General features: G+C 41.9%; 2 protein-coding genes across 4 annotated transcripts in view; both read right to left on the minus strand.

The window, feature by feature from the left end:
• Positions 1 to 6,631: 6,631 nt before the first annotated feature.
• On the minus strand, positions 6,632 to 8,592 carry tars2 (threonyl-tRNA synthetase 2, mitochondrial). The gene is made up of 6 exons (XM_019253954.2): positions 8,438 to 8,592; positions 8,082 to 8,182; positions 7,465 to 7,566; positions 7,290 to 7,362; positions 7,021 to 7,135; positions 6,632 to 6,893 (listed from the first exon to the last, which is right to left on the minus strand). Exons 1-6 carry the CDS (start codon positions 8,549 to 8,551, stop codon positions 6,751 to 6,753), a joined length of 648 nt encoding a protein of 215 aa, XP_019109499.1. The 5' UTR covers positions 8,552 to 8,592; the 3' UTR covers positions 6,632 to 6,750.
• Positions 8,593 to 15,140: 6,548 nt separating this feature from the next.
• The window catches only part of rprd2b (regulation of nuclear pre-mRNA domain containing 2b), a 19,753-nt gene continuing 16,969 nt past the window's right edge, over positions 15,141 to 17,924 (minus strand). For all 3 annotated transcript variants that reach the window (XM_027286293.1, XM_010756461.3, XM_027286291.1), the window contains exon 11: positions 15,141 to 15,270. The gene's annotated coding sequence lies outside the window, so the exon portion shown is untranslated. The remainder of the gene's footprint in view (positions 15,271 to 17,924) is intronic.

Consider the following 17,924-nt stretch of genomic DNA (forward strand, 5'->3'; position numbering starts at 1 on the left):
AAACAGTGCCCCAGTTAAAAGTGTTAAGGATTAAGGTCGTCTCACAAGAGACAGACTAAAAATGGATGAAATGAATGCAGCAGAGGCTGACATCTCTGACTTTTAGTCTCTCTCTTGACTAGTTTGGATCAAGCTTTAAAAACTCAGTTTTCTACATTTCCCATAACGCAACTCAAATGTGGAGGGGAGAGAGATGGGGAATGACATGCGGGAAAGAGCCACAGGTCCGATTCGAACCCTGGGCCACCGCGGCAAGGACTGAGCCTTTGTACATGGGGCGGACTGAGCTAAATGATGACCAGTTTTTATATTACGGCTTAAAGTTATGCATAATTAACAGTGATGGCCGCTTTGACTGACAGGTAGGTGCCATTAGAGATGTTTAAACACGCAGGCGTCTGGTTCGCCAATGATACGATTTTCAGATCAGTTAGGAGGCAGAAGAGGCAGGGCAACCAACATGGCAGCAGCCAGAGCAGGAAAGAAAAAGAAACCTGTAGCTGACGTCATGCTGTCCATTCTTTATACTGTCAGAGGTTTTCCCCTGTCTCCTAAATGCCCACTTCTTTCAAACTCCACTGAGTCATGTTAAAAAACATAGACATGTAATCTGTTGCTTTTTTCTTTTTCTAAATTTTGGAAAACTCCCTTCAGTGCCAAAGACATACGATGATTATGAATAAACTGGACTTAATGCGAAAAAGTGTCCCTTTAAAAACTTGAAGTGCCTTTATTCTACTTTTATATGAACTAGTTCAAAACAAAATAACAAAAGCTAATTTCTATCTATTTACCCGACCCAGAGCAGTAATACATCGTAAGGCTCAACACAACTCACTTGTGTGAAGGAGCCCAAATCTCGACACAACAGAGCCACAAGACCGGATAATAATGCCGGACTCTGAGAGAGGCCCCTGTCAGTTCAGTTAAAACTGTGGCTGAATAGTGCATATTCCCACACACATTTGCATTTCATCAAATTACTGACTAACAAATGAAACAAGGTAAATCTGGGCAGGACAGGGCCCCTGGGCGTTTGGGGCCCTGAGGCTGTCGACTGCCTTGCGCTTGAACTGTAATCCAACCTCAATGGAAACAATTCTCCCTAAATATTATCTGAGGTCTGAACACTATGTGAATCTTTCTCTTTATTGCAAAGTCTGTATGAATAGGAAACGAAAAAACAAATCGATATCGATTTACTTCTATGTCTGCATACAGAAAAACATTGTTTCGTCTAACACTTTTGGACATATACTTATTTGCTCTGGTGATGAAAGTTAGATGAGAACATTCTCCTCTCATGTCTGTCCTAACCAAAATAACCCGCTGTGAAACCACAACTTGTTGTTGACTTGTTGTTGACTTGTTGTTGACGGATTAATTAAACTCAGAAGAATTTGTTTCCAGCCTTTGTAGGCTTAAAATGAATGGGCAAGTAATGGGAGTGTCATCAAAATTCTCATCTTAATCTCAGCAAAAGAGTAAGTGTTAAACTATTTCGTTAATTTTCAGATTAAAATCTTGTTTATCTATCCGCAATCCAAACACAAGATGTCTTCGGTAATCTGAGAAGATGCCACATGCATGGAACTACTTTGTTGCATTGCACTCACAAACACACAAATATACTGTACACGCAAACAGCTGGTGAAGCTGGTACTCTTTAAAATAGTTATGCAACTACAAATAAAGTCTCTGCCACAACTATCAGAGTTCAAAGATATCAAGATGAAATGGTTACACATCAATCATACATATAAACAATTATGAAATAGCTGAGTTTCATGATAAACCCCTGCAACATTTCAAACATGCCCAGAGCCACATCTACCATGTCAAAGATTTGGCCGCTTACTCCAGCACCCCCCTCCACTCTTTTAGCCTCATATGAACTGACCGGTCTGTCTCCCTCTCCCTCGGCCAGGTTTAAGTTACACTACCCTCCAAAAGCAGGAATCCTGAAAACAACCTGAGGTCAAAGTCTGAGGTCAGCCTCTCCTCCTCTTATTCCCCTCGGCGGCAGCACTAGTTTCTTCACAGCATACTGAGATGAGGAAAGGGAGAGAACGTTTATTCAACAAGCTCTGGATATAATCTGTGCACAGTAGATCATGTAGGGACGTATTTTTGAATTACCTCACTCTGGTAAAAAATGATCTACTGAGGGACTTAAAAAAGCAACTTGAACTTGAACTTTCTGCAATAAATATGCAAATAATCTCAGATTTATTCAGTGATTGTGCAGTGATAGATGGCCATGTCTGCATGATTCCAGTATACACCAGGACGTTGCAGCTATCATGTTGGAAGTCTGTTTTGAGTCCCACCCTTGGGTTTTCTTTTCAGACATTTCTTAGCTGTCCCATGATTTTTTTGTGTCTGCCTCACACAAGCAGCAGCAGCAGCATGGGATATCGGAGCATGGGCGTCTTCCATATGGGTTGGCACAAAGTCACACAAGCAAATTTGAAACTGATGCTTGCCGCCTGAACCTTCCTCTCTTCACTCCTCCTCATGCAAAACCTTTTTTTTACAGTGAGTTGCTGCAGGAGGAGAATGGCAATGTAAATATTTGTAAATTTACTGAGGGGTTTAGGTTCATTCTCCTCGCTTACTAAACTGCCCTGAGAGACAACATGACCTCTGACCTTCCCCTAAACCCATAAACTCCTCCCTCCTGAGAGCGATTCAACAGGTTGGCTAGAACAATAAACCGAATGCCTCTTTCACACAGAGAGCCTCTTGATTGAAGAAAGCTTCTCTCGCTGGCCCTCCGTCTGCTCTCTCTTCTCTCTAGGTATCCTGCTCTGATGAGAGCAGGATAGGAAATCAGGTCAGCAGTGTGTTGAGCATAGCAGACATACTTGGGACCAGACTGAGGCCAGGCAGAGACTGTACACTACTGTGCTGAGTTATGAGTTATCTGTGTGTCTTTGTGAGTGTGACTTCCCCGGCCTGGCACAGTCACCAGCTCAGCAGGAGTGCGTTCATGCAGGAGCATCTATTACTTTTAAATTCATCTAAGGCCAACTGCAAGCGCACGTCCAAAATCAAAAGGTGTAAACGGCACACTGGCGGATAAAACATGGAGACGGTCTGACGGGTCGAAAGAGCAGCCAGATCAAATAAGGAGCAACATGCCCAAAAAACTCTTTGTATAAACTGAGAGTTGGGGCTGAGCTGAGCTGAGTTACTGGACCCAGAAGAGTGAGGGGAAAGGAAAGGAGAGACGAAGAGGGAATTGGCGAGAGGGAATAAGAGCCGAGCCTTTTAGCCCAGGCAGTGCGGGTGGGCTGTGGTTTTTGGGGTTGAAGTAGAAAGCTTTCTGACAACTTTGTTCCGCCGTTTTACATGTAAAAGAAAGAATTTTTTTGTTTGATTGTTGCCCAGCACTGTAGCAAACAAGCAAATGAGTCCCGTCCCGTCCCCCCTCCAGGCTGCATAGCACTGTGTGAAGTGTTTTAATGCGTAATCTAACGCTGCACTGCTGTCATATATTTACATGAAAAACATTTACCTCGGGCACACCTGTTGAACAAAGTAAACAGTCCAAATGATCTAGTGATATTTCCTCAGGTGGTAATTTACAAGCCCCTATCCAAACATCGCAGACTTAAAACACACATAGGCATTGCCACATGCACCGATGAGTTGAATTCATGGAGCCTGAATATTGGGAAGCGTGTTAAAGTGTGAGTGTGTGTGTGTGTGTTGAGAAAAGGTCAGTGGAGGGTCTTGCTGGGTCCCTGTCACTGTTTGGCTCTCAGTCTCACCGACCTCCTGTTATTGTTTTCAGTGGCTTCACTTTCTAAGGCTGCCTTGGCACTGATCAGGTTTCTCTCTGTCTTTGCTCACACACACACACACACTCTTTCTTTCTTACCCCTACACTAAAACACACACAGACAAACATTAAAAGCATGAACACAGGGCACACACACACAGAGAGAGGGGTTATTTATAACAGGGTGGAGGGGAAAGGCAGCCCAGATTCACAGGGGCTATTTTGGGAGGTTGAGCCTTCAATCAGTCAGGCTGACAGTTTCTCAGTGATACCAGAGAACAATACAGCAGCAGCCTGTTTATCTTCCTCCGGCCAGCCTGTTTGGCTCTGCCGCCCTGCATGGGTCACCGTCACCCAAACTCCCCCCAGGAAGACCGGACCTCCAGGAAAACAGTGATCTCAAAATTTGTCACTGTTGCTTTTAGGTTCGGAAATACTTCTCTACCCAGTTTCCTGCTACCACTGCCATTGCAGGGTACACTTAGAGCCCCTGAAGAATTGCTTTAATACTTAAGTATTTGATGACTTTAAAGTTAAAAACTAGAGTTTTAAGAGTCAAAAAGTCAATCAGTCTGTTTGCCTGCGTGGGTGTGATTTGAGGTGTAGGTGATTTAATTAAAATTTTAGCAACTATTTTGATTATTGGATAATCTTTTTAGCAATTTTTTAAAGCAAAAATGCCAAACAGTTGCTGGTTATAGTGACATCTTGATGCGTTTCTTTATTATAAATGTTAGTCAACTCAACATATTTGGGTTTTGGACTGTTGGATGGAGAAAACCAGACGTCACACTGGGCTGTGTGCAAATTATACATGGCTCGATTTTCTGGTGTTTTCTAGGTAAAAAGATGAATCAAGAAAATGATCAGCAGATTCATTCAGCATGAAAATAATCATTACTTATTAATTGCCTGTGACCAAACAACCAACCAACATTTCCCAACCACTTCCAAGTCAGAAAATGTTACGCTTAAGTAGAAACCCATTACTCGTAGCAAGAAGCTGAATGAGAAAATATGTTTCAAGAGTCTTTAACTCCTGACAGATGGACATTTCTTTATTGTTTTCCCATGAAGACTTTCTCTTTTATATTACATTGCTGGAGATATCCATCTATGCCTCCCTGAATGAATCCTCTTTATTGTCTCACTGTATACTGTTCGCCTGTCCCCACGGCTGCTTTCTTTTTCGGTAAACCCCTTCAGCTAAAAATAATTTCCTATGAACTCTCTGCGACTCCACCAGTGTAGAATGAAGGATTGCCTTGTGAATGTGTGCAAAGATAGTAAGGGTAGAGGGTGGGAACAGCGGGGAGGCGAGGAGGGCAAAGGGAGACTGATATTGTTATCTATTAAGTAAAGATTTGAGCGTTTACTGGAGCTAATGGTCTGTGTCATCACTACGCAACTACTGTGCAATGCTGGCTGGTAGCTGTGCCGCCTGGGCCGTGCTTTATCTTCTCATTTTGCACAAAGTCTACAGCGGGAGGAGAGCACTGGCTTGCAACAAGGAGTACTATAAATACTAATATGGTATGATATCAAGAATAAATCAGTAAGAGAGAAGTATGAGGGTGTAGTCTTAAAGGGAAAGTCACCAAATATCCAAAAACATATGTTCTTTCTTACTCTTTGTAGTATCTAACCACATGTTTAGATTTTCCTTGAAGCATCATCTTTTTTTTTATAAATTCAGTCTCTAGAAGATCCACATACTTCAGTGAGGTTTGTGGATTATAAAGATCATGATGCTTCTGTGCTTATTTAGTGCCATGGCTCATAGTCAGTGAGAACTTTGATCCACACTGAAATATCTCAGTTGGATCTGTTGGATGGCTTGCCATGAAATTTGGAGCAAACATTCATGCTCTTAGGATGAATCTTACTGACTTTGGTTATTTACTCAAGCACCAACTGCAGAAAATGTCTTATGTTAAAAGTCAAATATCTTAACAGCGAGTGAACAGACTAAAATTCTTTGGTTTATAAGCAAACACATGTAAAACTGAAGACATTCCCATCAGCCCTGTCTGTGTTTTGTGTACTTTAAACATCAGCAGTGCTGCCAACATGCTGATGTTCAAAGCACTCCTAGAACTGCTAACAAGTCTGAGGAGGGTTTAGAAGCATTTCCTCTATACACAAGCTCCATTCTTGTGAGTATTAATGTGCTATTACATCTGTGAGTTTGAAATATTTTAGACTAATCTGAGCTTGACCTTTTTTTTGTTTTTCCTCCAACCTGTCTGACTTACAGCAGAGGCCTCATCTTTCCCCTCTCGCTCACTAAATCATTTCCGTAAAAGAACTAAAACACACAATCCAGTTCACCTGTTTCACAACCAGCTTTGTTGAATGAGTCGCTTTTGTCCAGCCGACCTCTTTCCCTCCCTCGGCCTATGTGTCACTGTTGTGACTGATGTCTTTTCCGTCCTGCTGCCCTCCCTCAATTAAAAAAGAAAAACTTCCAAACCTTTTGGCCTTTACCTTGACTTGGCTGTTTCCACTAAACACACATGACAACACACAGCCCCGACATTGCTGTTCCTTCTCCTATTTTAGTCAAATCTGCCTCCGTAGCCTCCCTTTCTTCCAGTGTTTTCAAGATATGCCTGGTTTTTCTATTCTGATATCATGACACACACTTGCGTAAGAGGGAGGTTTGCATATTTAAACTTGAAAGCATGTATTTAAACTTTCAGGAAACAAATTTTAGCTGTAGCCAAGCAACGCTGATATTAGATCGATAGTGATCTTAAAATAGCTTTAAACCTCTTCTCTGTACTTTTTAGGACACATAGTCTGAGTATCAGTGAATGTCATTAAAGGACAAATCAAGAACAATCTGCTCGATGCTTTTATTATAAATTTTAGCAGCCGCCTCTTCAGACAAGTGCAACAGTTGGAACATGTAAAACAAACATTAATTACTTCAGTGACTCATTATTTCCAGGATTTTATCATCAAAACTCATCCAGGTTGCTCCTGCTGTCTCGTAGCTCTGTGAGGGACGTCAGCACCTCCTCTGTTGGCCTCCTCCCCAGCTGTTTACCCCCTCTGCTCCTCACATTCACTGTTGCACTCTCGCTCTCCTTATCCCCCACAACTGGACAAACACACAACAATAAAATGTTACAGTCGTAGTGAGGTTTTGGGAAATAGCAAAGAATAGGGAGTGTGAGTCGTAAACTTAACAGGGTTTAGTATAAGTTCATGCCATTGTTCATCTTTACCAAATATGTAGTTGTACTGGGCCAGCTGAGCAGAGCGAATCTTCTTATTTAAGGTTGCTCCCTGATCGTCATTCATATCAACCATGAAGCCAGCTTCATGGAACTGCTGCACCACCTTAAGAGAAGAGAGGCGCTTCTTTTAATACTGTATCTGCCCTGAGCCTCTCACATCAAAGAGCAAATTAATAATGACAGGAAGAAAAAAAGAAACCGTAAAGATGGTACACTTTATCTGCTGATTTACCACAAGGAAATCATCACAGACTGACCTGTTTGCTGTATGACTCACTGTTGCCCCCCACAGGAATTACCATGATCTGCGCTGGGGACAACCACAGTGGCCTGGGTGAGACGGGAAGAGAGAGGTGGTGGTGATGGTTTAGAGAACTGCTACAGCCAAATAAAATTCATCTGACTCAACAGGACTATTAACAAACTTCTCACCATTTCCCTCCAAAGTTTTCAGCCAGTATAGCGATCATTCTTTCCAGTGATCCCAGCACTGCTCTGTGGATCATCACTGGCCTGTGCAGCTGTCCGTCTCGCCTGAGAGAAAGATGTAAATAAAAAATAAAAGGGTTTAACGATACAGTTTCATTTGGGTGATATGATGATTTTGCCACATTTCTACAACAGCGACAGTTTCTTAATTTTGACTTGCTTTTCCAGAATACTGATGTTTCAACATAAAATGAGGATTTTAACCTTACTGCTCACCCCTAAAACAGAGTGGTCAAATCACTGATATAAGGAGATCATGAGGGAAGTAGGGCAGACTAATAAGAGGCAACAGGAGCTTTAAGGCAGAAATTGGGAGCGTGTTCACCTGAACTAATAAATTCAATAAAGGACTAACCATTCATGATCCAATTGGGCCCCTGTGAAGTTCATACTTCTGCCAGTTTAATGAGCAATTACAGGTCATCGTATACAGTGAGCATGTAGGTTCATCAAACAGACCAAGAATATGCTACAAAAGTGCCAACGTGCAGATTTAAATGACACCAGATGTAGGAATGTTTTCAAAGTTCGAGAGCCAAATGCAGGGATGGATGACTCACCCGACGTACTGAAGGTCAAATCTGATTGGCAGCTGGAAATCCAACTGGATTGTTGCACACTGGTGTTGTCTGCCAATGGCGTCTTTGATCTGGATGTCGATCTATGATGAAACACGTAGGGAGCGCGTTACGCTTCACTTAATATATTCCAGCCAAGATCTACAAAAATCTGTGTGCAGAGTTTCAACGCTGCTGGGGGCAAACTGCATTTTTGTGGACAGGAATGGTTACAAAAGGAGCTGATCTAGCTAATTGTGGCCAACACACCCTAGCATCTAGCTAGGGGCTGTAAGGAATGTTTATTTATTTGATGAAACGTGTTAGTGTGGATCTAACCACACCCTGACTCGACCTACCTCCTCTCTCTGTGCCTCCACATGAGCGTCTGCCTCAAGCTGACTTCCTCTTGATGCTGACTGACTTCTTGCACAAGTGAAAAATGAAATCGCCTCAAAGAAAACCGAGGTCATCCTCGAGTTAAGCCACTTTCATAAAACACAAGTAGCTATACATTTTTCTATGAACGACCATCACATTTGTGTTTTTATTGGAGCTCCTGTAGTCTGGGACAGTTTGAACTGTATCTGCAGAGCCAGAAAGAAAACAAAGACGTCTGTGTAACGATCTAACTTGTGACATGACACAAATAAACTGACCCTGGAAAATTAAATTGACATTTTTTATAGCATGCAGTAAAATGTTTGTATTAAGCTAAAGCTTGCAGCTTAACCCTGTCCAGATGTAACAAAATACACCTACAAACAACTCTAGAGAGCATTAAATAAAATTTTATATCCCGTTTTGTCATCTCTGTAAAATTGCCAAGCTCCCATCGGAGACCTCAGGATGTCAATGGTTATTGTAGGGATTAAACAAATTAAATATACTATACTTTTAGGGGGCATTTATGCCTTTATTTATATATAGGACAGCTGAAGATAGACAGTAAAACAGAGAGAGAGAAAGAGGGGCAAATGACCACAGGCAGGAGTCGAACTCTGGTTGCTTCAGCAAGGCCATGGCCTTGAACATAGAGCTACCAGGGTGCCCCAGGTAGATTTGTTTTTATCTTTGGACACAGCCAGGCTTGCCGTTTCTCCCTGTTCATGGTCTTTGTGCTGAGCTATGCTAACAGGCAGCGGGCCATAGCTTTATATTTAACATACAGACAGTGTCTTTTTGTCCAACTCTCCACCAGAGAGAGAGAGAGAGTGCATTCCCTAAACTGTTGATATACTCCTTTAAAGTGGCTTTTAGCATAAATAACAACACTCAACAGTGAATAAAGTGTGTAGAGGGCTCACTGCTGTTAATAGATACAAACAATATTCACACTTGTCTGTGGAAATCAGTTTCCTTTACTGCATGTCGCCCTTCCCACTGACCTTTGGTCCGTAGAAGGCTCCGTCTCCTGGGTTCAGCTCCCAATGTTCGCCAAAGTGCTGCAGACTCCTCTCCAACTGCTGCTCACACACACACACAGCATTGAGGACAGTAAGTAGGTGTAGTAGATAATGTAAGTACATTAATGCATATTATGGCCATCATGTCTGTGTGTGTGTGTGTGTGTGTGGGTGAGAGAGAGGGAGCTTAGATCTATAATGTTCAATTACACTTAATTGAATCAGCTTAAATTGCCGCTGTGCCTATTTAAAAAGGCGTCCACGGGGATTTAGAGATATACATCTACCCAGCAGCCCGACACAGAGCCGATTACCTTTGGAAAGTACCACTCGAATCACTTACGGGTTAAGTGGACATCATTACAACATGTCATTCGTTTTTTTCCTCCAGCTGTGGTTAACGGTGTCCAGCTCACAGCTTGGCCTTTCTACCCTAATGTATTTAAATCTGATTAAAAGTGTGTGATGGTATACGTGTGTGTTTACCTGCTCGGCATTATCCCACTGTTCAGGCTCTCCTAGGCATGGCGTTGGACGTGTAGACAGGAGACAGTGGAAAGAAAACCCAAAAACCTGATACACGCGCCTCACAAAGTCCAAACATGCCACAATCTCTTCCTCGAGCTGGAAAACAGAAGTGAAAACGACAAGGGGACAAAATAATGTAAATAATGAGACATTCTAACCGGGGTGGAAAAAGAAATCTGCCAGCGTGTTTACTGTAAAGCCCGGAGACGTCCAGAGATTGAATTAGTATTTCAGAAACTAACAAAGTGATCGTCAGCATGTGACTATGATCTCTGAATTAACAGGAGCACAATCAGTATCGCGGGAATGGACTATGTAGGGACTACATAGGGGGATCAGGATCACACAGACTGTGCAGCCACAGAGATGCACATATGGAGGTGTAATGTCTGAGGACAAAGACCTTCATTCATCCAGACGGAGGCCTCCTGGAATGTCTCAGGAGTTATTTGTACAGCCCATCTAATCACAGTAATACAGCGCCACATGTGTCCCATTCACAGTTTCTACCTCACTTACAGCACATTAAGAAATGTGTGGCCTCGAAAAGGAAAAATCTGAAACAAAAACAGTCTATGCATGTTTATATGTTTTATGTGTACCTGCTCAGGTGTGCAGAAGATGTGAGCATCGTCCTGACAAAACCTCCGAACACGAGTGAGGCCTCCCAGTGCTCCAGAGAGCTCGTTGCGATGCAGAGCCCCGAAGTCGGCCCATCGCAGAGGAAGCTCCCTCCATGAGCGGACACGCTGCTCAAACATGAGACTAAAACACAAGAAAGGAGAGTGAGGGGCTGCTTCATCTCTGCAAAGCCACCAGAGCACAAGGAGGTGGTGTGTGTGTGTGTGTGTGTGTGTGGTTGTGTGTGTGGTTGTGTTCACCAGTGTGCAGGACAGTTCATCGGTTTGAGAGCGTAGGTCTGAGAGCCCTCTGATGTCACCGTGAACATGTTCTCGCTGTAGTGCTCCCAGTGGCCAGAGCGCTCCCATAATGCAGTGCTGAAGAGAGTTGGGGTCACGACCTCGGTGAAGCCTCGCCTTCGGTATTCACTCTGCAAGACGACAGGAAGGAAGGATATGTGTGACAGTGAGCGCGGGACAGGGTCAGACTGTCACAACAGAGCAATAATTGAAGGCTAACAAGAGCAATATCCTGACAGGCTGATGTGAACATGTACATCCTCAGGATACGATCAACACGGAACATGTGTTGCTATGTTTATTATTTATTACACAGATTTGTTGAATGCTCAATTCTGATTGGTCGATTGCAACATTGTATGGTGTTGTCTTTCAGTTGCTATGGACACAGTTGTGATCACAGACTGAGAAGGACAACAGCGAAATCAATAAAAATAATTTTAAAATCAATATTTTGCATTAAATTGTTGATTTCTTAAGTAAGTTTAAAATCAATATTTTGCATTAAATTGTTGATTTCTTAAGTAAGTAATTGTGTAATAAGCTTGATAATGTACACCAAGGATGATTCAAGACGTCTCTGGGAACTGCTTCAGGGTGGTTCAAGTCAAGTTTATTTCACAACAATGACTGACTCACTGTTCATTATCCCTTACGTATGCACAATATTACATTTCTATGGCAATGAAGGAAACATCATTCAACAGCATTTTCTGAATACCGAAACCCAACTAAAGTTATAGTTGGAGCTTGGATAATCAAATTAAGTTAACTGAGTTGCATAAGCAACTGAATAGGATTATAATGAAAGTGAGAGATTCACTGTGACAGAGTGTACAGGAGAAGTTATAACTACGTTGAGTTTCTTTAATGAAAATTAAGGCAACAGTTCACAATCTGGGACGGCCAATTAAAAAGCAGACTATTGGATTTTACGGCAATACCGCAGCCGATCTGTTATAACGCTGAAATATTTTGAAAAGTTAAGCAATCGCAGATCTGTGTTAAACTCTAGTTAGAAGTAGGGACAGATGACACATGTTGATCAATTCACACCGGCAGCATATGCTGGCAGGATCCTTAGTTTGGCTGTTAAAGTGGTGTTTCTGTTTGAACTTCCATGTTTTAATCTTAAATTATTCTGATAACAAATTTAAAAAAAAATCTTTTGCACAAATTGAATTAAATAAAATGTGGAGTTAATGTCTCCAGTCAATATTCAGGCTGTTATCTGTAGCCTGTAAACTGAAAAATAAAAGGAATAGTTCTATAAACCTGGACATCCACCGGTATTTAGGATGAGTTGCACCAAAAAGAAGCTTTGAGTTTTTGCAGCTGGTGTACATGGCAGATATTTATTGTTATTTCCTGACACCTCTACTTGTTACTGATGATTGTTTTTGAAACCGAAAGCTTAAAACTGAAAGTATTTCCGTTCTTTCAGTGTAATTTTCTTTAGTCTACAGTCAGATTATTGGTTGTTATAGGTTGTTCATAGGTAGTCAGTGACTGTGCACAGATAGTATTGCTCACCTTAATGAAGTCAGTGAGGGTGTTGTAGATGTGAGCTCCTTTAGGCAGGAAAAAGCAACTGCCTGGACTCACGTCATTGAAAAAGAACAGCTCCTGGTCCTGTGCAGCGATACATACACATGGCATTAACAATGAGAAAACAATTTATGCACCTCTCCCAATTTAGATTTTCATCTTACCGTCCCGATGCGCCTGTGGTCCCTCCTCCTCGCCTCCTCCTGCTCCCTCTCCCACTCCTGCTTGTCCTTCTCTCCAGGGAAAGCAACACCTAAGAGACGTTTCAAACCTGTAGACTCCGTCTGATTGGCCAGGGTCACAGATGACAGCTGGGATGTTACAGATACAGAGAGAGGTTGGGGAGAAGAGGGAGAGAGAAAATAATGATTGAACAACAAGGTGGCAACAGAGAACGGGAGAGTGAAGGGTCAGCCAGAAGAGGAAAGGGTGACAGTACGTCTGATGGATGGCAGCGTGTTTGTAAAGGCAGAGAACAGGAAAGTGGACTCTGACAAACACAACATCCTGCTGCTGATATTTCCAGCCTGGCTGCTGCCGTGACAGTCCAGTATGGAAACTCCTGCCTCTCCCTGGATCAATAAATATGAGTGAAATTCCATTTACCCAGCATGTGTCCCACATTGCCAAATGGATCCAAACAAAACATATTTAGAGATTAGATGAGATTAACCCATCATCTCCAAGCAGCAAGTTATGATAGATGCAACATTCAAGGCTTTCAAGGGACTAGCCATCAATCCAGAGCTGAAATTGGTTTAAATGGCTCATGTGCAGAGCAAATCTGGGAGCAGGTGTGCAATAAAAATTCAAGGAAACAAAGAGGAGAGAACACGAAACCCACAAAGAGGCACACACACACACACCTGGAGCATCTTGAAGACCTTAAGGAGGCCTGTATGTGGGAGGAGGGGGCCGTTGCAGACCGATAAGCTGTCCCCACACCTGCCACACATAGAAAAGATTCATCTTTAATCTTTAGATGAGAGTTCAGAAGTCATGTACGACTTTTAATGCAGACATCAGTGTGTGTGTTAATACATGCCTGTATACTGTCACGGTGGGGCCACTGATCTGCTCCTCAACAAGCTGCAGTCTCAGCTTACTGTTCTATGAGAAATACACACAGAAAATTCACCACAGTTTGATACGGACAGCAGCACAGTAAGACCTGGGCCTGACCTCAGTGAGTAAACACTGGTACAGCAGAAAATATCAATGGATCACTATAAACAGGAACCACTCCTACACAGTGAGTAATATCACTGCTACGCACATGTTGTAAAAAGGCAACTAAACACACAAGCTGCTACATGCACAGTGAGATTCAGCATGGCAGAGCGATGACTTACAATAATATACGGCACCAGAACAGATTGCTACATGTTGTTCAACATGATTCCAGGCAGGTGTAATTAAGCATATTAATAATGACAGCAGTCCATTCAGTTTAGCTTCATGGACCTGGTAGAAGCTTTTAACTGAGCCAGCTGTAAATTAGTGGCAATAGTTACCTGTGCTGTTCCTCCTAAGTCAAAATATCTGCTATAATAATAATGGTGTATTGTTATAAGGGTGATATTGGGATTCCTGACCTGGAAGAGCTCCCGGACCTCTTCTGTATTCAGCTCCATTCTGGACAGAGGAAGTCTGAGGGCTGCAGCCTGTTTACATCTCTCCTCCACATCACTCAGAGACAGGGCGCTGTGTGAGGACAGGATGAATTCAGGTAAGACATGATAAGCACAAAAATCTAACGTGGTGATACACAGCCAAGAGGTGTATGAAGAAAAAAAAGCACCAGCTTCAAGATGATTATGGGGAAGGAAAAGAGGTCAGGGGCTCTGTGTATGATAATCCCTGTGAGGGGGAAATGGGTCATTATAGTAGGACATAATAATAGATAGATAAGTGCATAGAATCCATCTAAAGCAAGACAAAACAAGGTCAGGATGGGCACACTTCAAAGAAGAGAAGCCAAAAAAACACCACCAACATTATTAAAAAAATAATAATCACTACGTTTTAGTGCACCTAGTCCCATGAGACAGTTATATTAATAACTTACCTGTGATCCAGCAGATGGTCACAGTAAAGCCCGAACTCTGATGCTCCTTCTCTGCACACCTCGGCACCAAAGACCCCTTCCAACACTCCGCCCAGGACACACGCTCCTGTCCTCCATGCTGCCTAAGAAAGGGAGCGTGGTACAGAGTAGGTATAGGGCTTGTTTTGATCAGGAAGTCTCTACCCGGACTAACTCGAGAGGAAACATCAAAACAACAGCTAGTGAGCCAACTTACAGGATATGCGAGACAAAAAAACATGTGCCACCATGTTATTTTTTAGATAAAGTAAAAGCAAAACAAAAAGCAAGAAATAAATAAATAAAGAGATGTGATTACCTGTCTTCCCTCAATTGTGTCAAACCCCAGAAGTTGTAGTTCACAGTCTGTCTCTAGGGGACGTCCAAGCTCCCACAACTCCCCATTAACTGTACTGACTAGCGCTCCTTTCACACTGCAAAACCAGATGCAAAAAATATCCCTGTTCTATCACTTCAGTAAAAACAACACAATAAGAGAACACGTATCTGTAGACATTGTGTATTTACCGGATACTTTGAGCAACAAAGAGGGGTGTGGTGACACCAGCTGTTCCCTTTACTGTCCGGCCGTTGGCCAGTCGGATGCTGAGGGGTGTTTCTGTGGCTTCGGCTCTGATCTTATTGCCTCGTTTTTCCCTGAGGGACTCAAAGACTCGCAGCTGCTCAGATAAAGCTGGACATACCTGCAGCAAAGAAAGATGGAGATAGGGGTTAAAAAGGACGAGGTGGCGGCACAAGTGCAACACAATTTAACACAAACACACAAACACACACACACACACACACTACAGCCTCCAAAATGACCATGAAACACTCTCTAAACTTTGAGACGGTGGGCATTATTGCAGGACTATAAGACTACATTAATTTTTAACTATGCCGAATAAATTCGTAACTAAATGTATACTAATACACAAATACCAAAATAGTGATGAAACAATGTGATAAAGTTTAATATTAGATAAAATAGACTTTATTGATTCCACACTGGGGAAATTCACTTTTTACAGCAGAAAATACTCCATAAAAAAAGGTATATACATTATATACACCTTTATAGTAGTGCACATCAAGTATGAGAATATGCATGTTGGATTATTTCACAGAAGTAAGTGTGCTGTATGCACACATGGTGTGTACTAAGATGCACATATATATCTATGTATGATTGTATTGTCACAAAAAGAGAAAAAGAGATTCTCCAGCTAAAAACAATTGTACAGTGTAAATAATGAATATATTTGCACAATGAAGCAGTAAATTGCACCAGAACGAATAATTACACAGTATAGTCAACATAATTAATACAGAGCAAAGTAATATAGCATAATTTAAGTAAGATGTAAATAGGGGTATGCATGTGCAACTCTAGTTACTCTCAGTGTTAACTATTAACTTGACTGTTATTGAATTACTTTTTGGGCTGTGAGTAAAGTAAAGACACTTGGACAGCTTCTTCTGTGCAACTTGGTCATTTGACTACTGAAGACTGACAAACGTGATACCTCATCTTACGGTTTCACCTTATATCAGTCCGCCAATCTCAACTAACAATCATTTTCATTACAAGCAAGATGTACCATAAAATGTAGTTCCTGTTCCAAATGGAGTTACAGAATAGAAATGGTTGTAAATGAAAGGATGCCAATTCAAAAGTAATCTATAAAATAAATCTTCACAATAATAAATCTCATCTTACACATGTATTAATTGAGCTTCAAGTGTTGTCTTTTCTACAGGTTAATGCCTGCATTATGGTAAACTGACATCTCATTCTTAAGATAAATGAAGTAATAAATAAACTGAAAGAAAGCCATCATCCAGGCATTTCATTTATCACCCATTCCTAATATTAAATACTGACGGCCATAACCCAAACTGTCAATTTTGGAGGTATTTAGTCAAAAAATAAATTGAGGGGTATGTTTGTCACTCATAAAACAATGTGCTGTATATATTGCATCAGAAATGCACTGTTGTCAAGCCAAAAAAAAGGAAGTGCTACACCCTGTCATCATGTCCTGTACGACTTTAAATGCAGACATTAGAGAAATAAAGTTAAATTAGACCTGCAATTGGTTTGTCACAACAGAAAACAGCCTGATTATCACATCAGAACAAACAACAACTCCTAACTGACAGAAAGCAACAATAAACATCACACCTCACCTCACTGTTTTACCTCGTATCACTCTGCCAACTATGACTTAGATTATAGGCAAGGTGTAGCATAAGTTATATTTAGCATAGTTATATTTGTTCTAAATTAAGCAACAGAATACAGATAGCTTTTAATATACCAATTCTCTCACTACACCTGAGAAAAATAAATCTACAAAATAAATCTCATCTTACACATGTATTACACAAGATGAAATAAAGTGAACATAAAACTAAAACTGTTTTCTTTTCTGCAGATTATGGAAAATTTAGATTACATTCCTAAATCAGATTATTACATAAAGTCATAAATTGATAAATGAGTTTGATGTATTTCTTTAACTCCATCACTCTTCCCTAATAATAAATACTGACAACCAGAAGCCAAACTGTCAATTTGGAGGCATTTAGCAAAAAATAATAAAAATATTGTATTTGTTTAAAAAGGAAAGTACATAACTAAATGCAAGAGAGGACAGAGAGATGAAGTGAAGGGCATGGTTGGAGTGCTACACCCTGTCACCACGTCCTGTGCGACTTTAAATGCAGACATTAGAGAAATAAAGTTAAATTAGACCTGCAGTTTGTTTGTCACAGCAGAAAACAGCCTGGTTGTCACATCATAACAAACAACAACAACAACAACAACAGCTCCTGACTGACAGGCAGCAGCACGCGCCGGTGGCTAACGTTAGCTTTCACTCCCTGCACTGTAACGGTAACAACAAGCTCGCGCACCTTGCCGTATCTCCTGTGCGCGCGGAGCGTGACACGAGCGGCTCCCCGGCTGATAAACAGCCTGAGCAGCTGTGTCACCGCCATCCTTCAAAAACACAAGCGACCTAAACACACACGTCCATCTCCAAAACACCAGCACACATTCACTGTCACCCCTGACTGCGAGCGGCCATAACAGGGAGGGGAGGGGAGGGGGAGGGGGGAGAGAGAACGTCATGACGCTACTGTTGCTATGAAGCGGCGTGCGCGCTCCCGAGCGTCCAACGCGGCCGCACAGGAGCGGTACATGTGCAGCTGTTAGAGGGGCTGATAAAGTGATATCCCGGGGTTAACACGTTAACTCATGCACACTCAGAGCAGACAGGTGTGAAAACACGCTGAAATCTAAACGACACACTTCATACGTATGAGAGTTGGCGGACAGGTGAAGCACAACACA

This window comes from Larimichthys crocea, chromosome XIII, assembly GCF_000972845.2.
Source record: "Larimichthys crocea isolate SSNF chromosome XIII, L_crocea_2.0, whole genome shotgun sequence".
Classification (NCBI taxonomy): Eukaryota; Metazoa; Chordata; class Actinopteri; family Sciaenidae; genus Larimichthys; species Larimichthys crocea.

Excerpts from the sequence above, each read along its gene's own strand:
- tars2 (XM_019253954.2), bottom strand. The coding sequence starts at position 8,551 with ATGACCTCGGTTTTCTTTGAGGCGATTTCATTTTTCACTTGTGCAAGA. Across the intron at positions 7,136-7,289 it reads GTGAGTCATACAGCAAACAG|GTGGTGCAGCAGTTCCATGA; the intron begins GTCAGTCTGTGA and ends TCTTCTCTTAAG. Across the intron at positions 6,894-7,020 it reads CCAGTACAACTACATATTTG|TTGTGGGGGATAAGGAGAGC; the intron begins GTAAAGATGAAC and ends GTGTTTGTCCAG.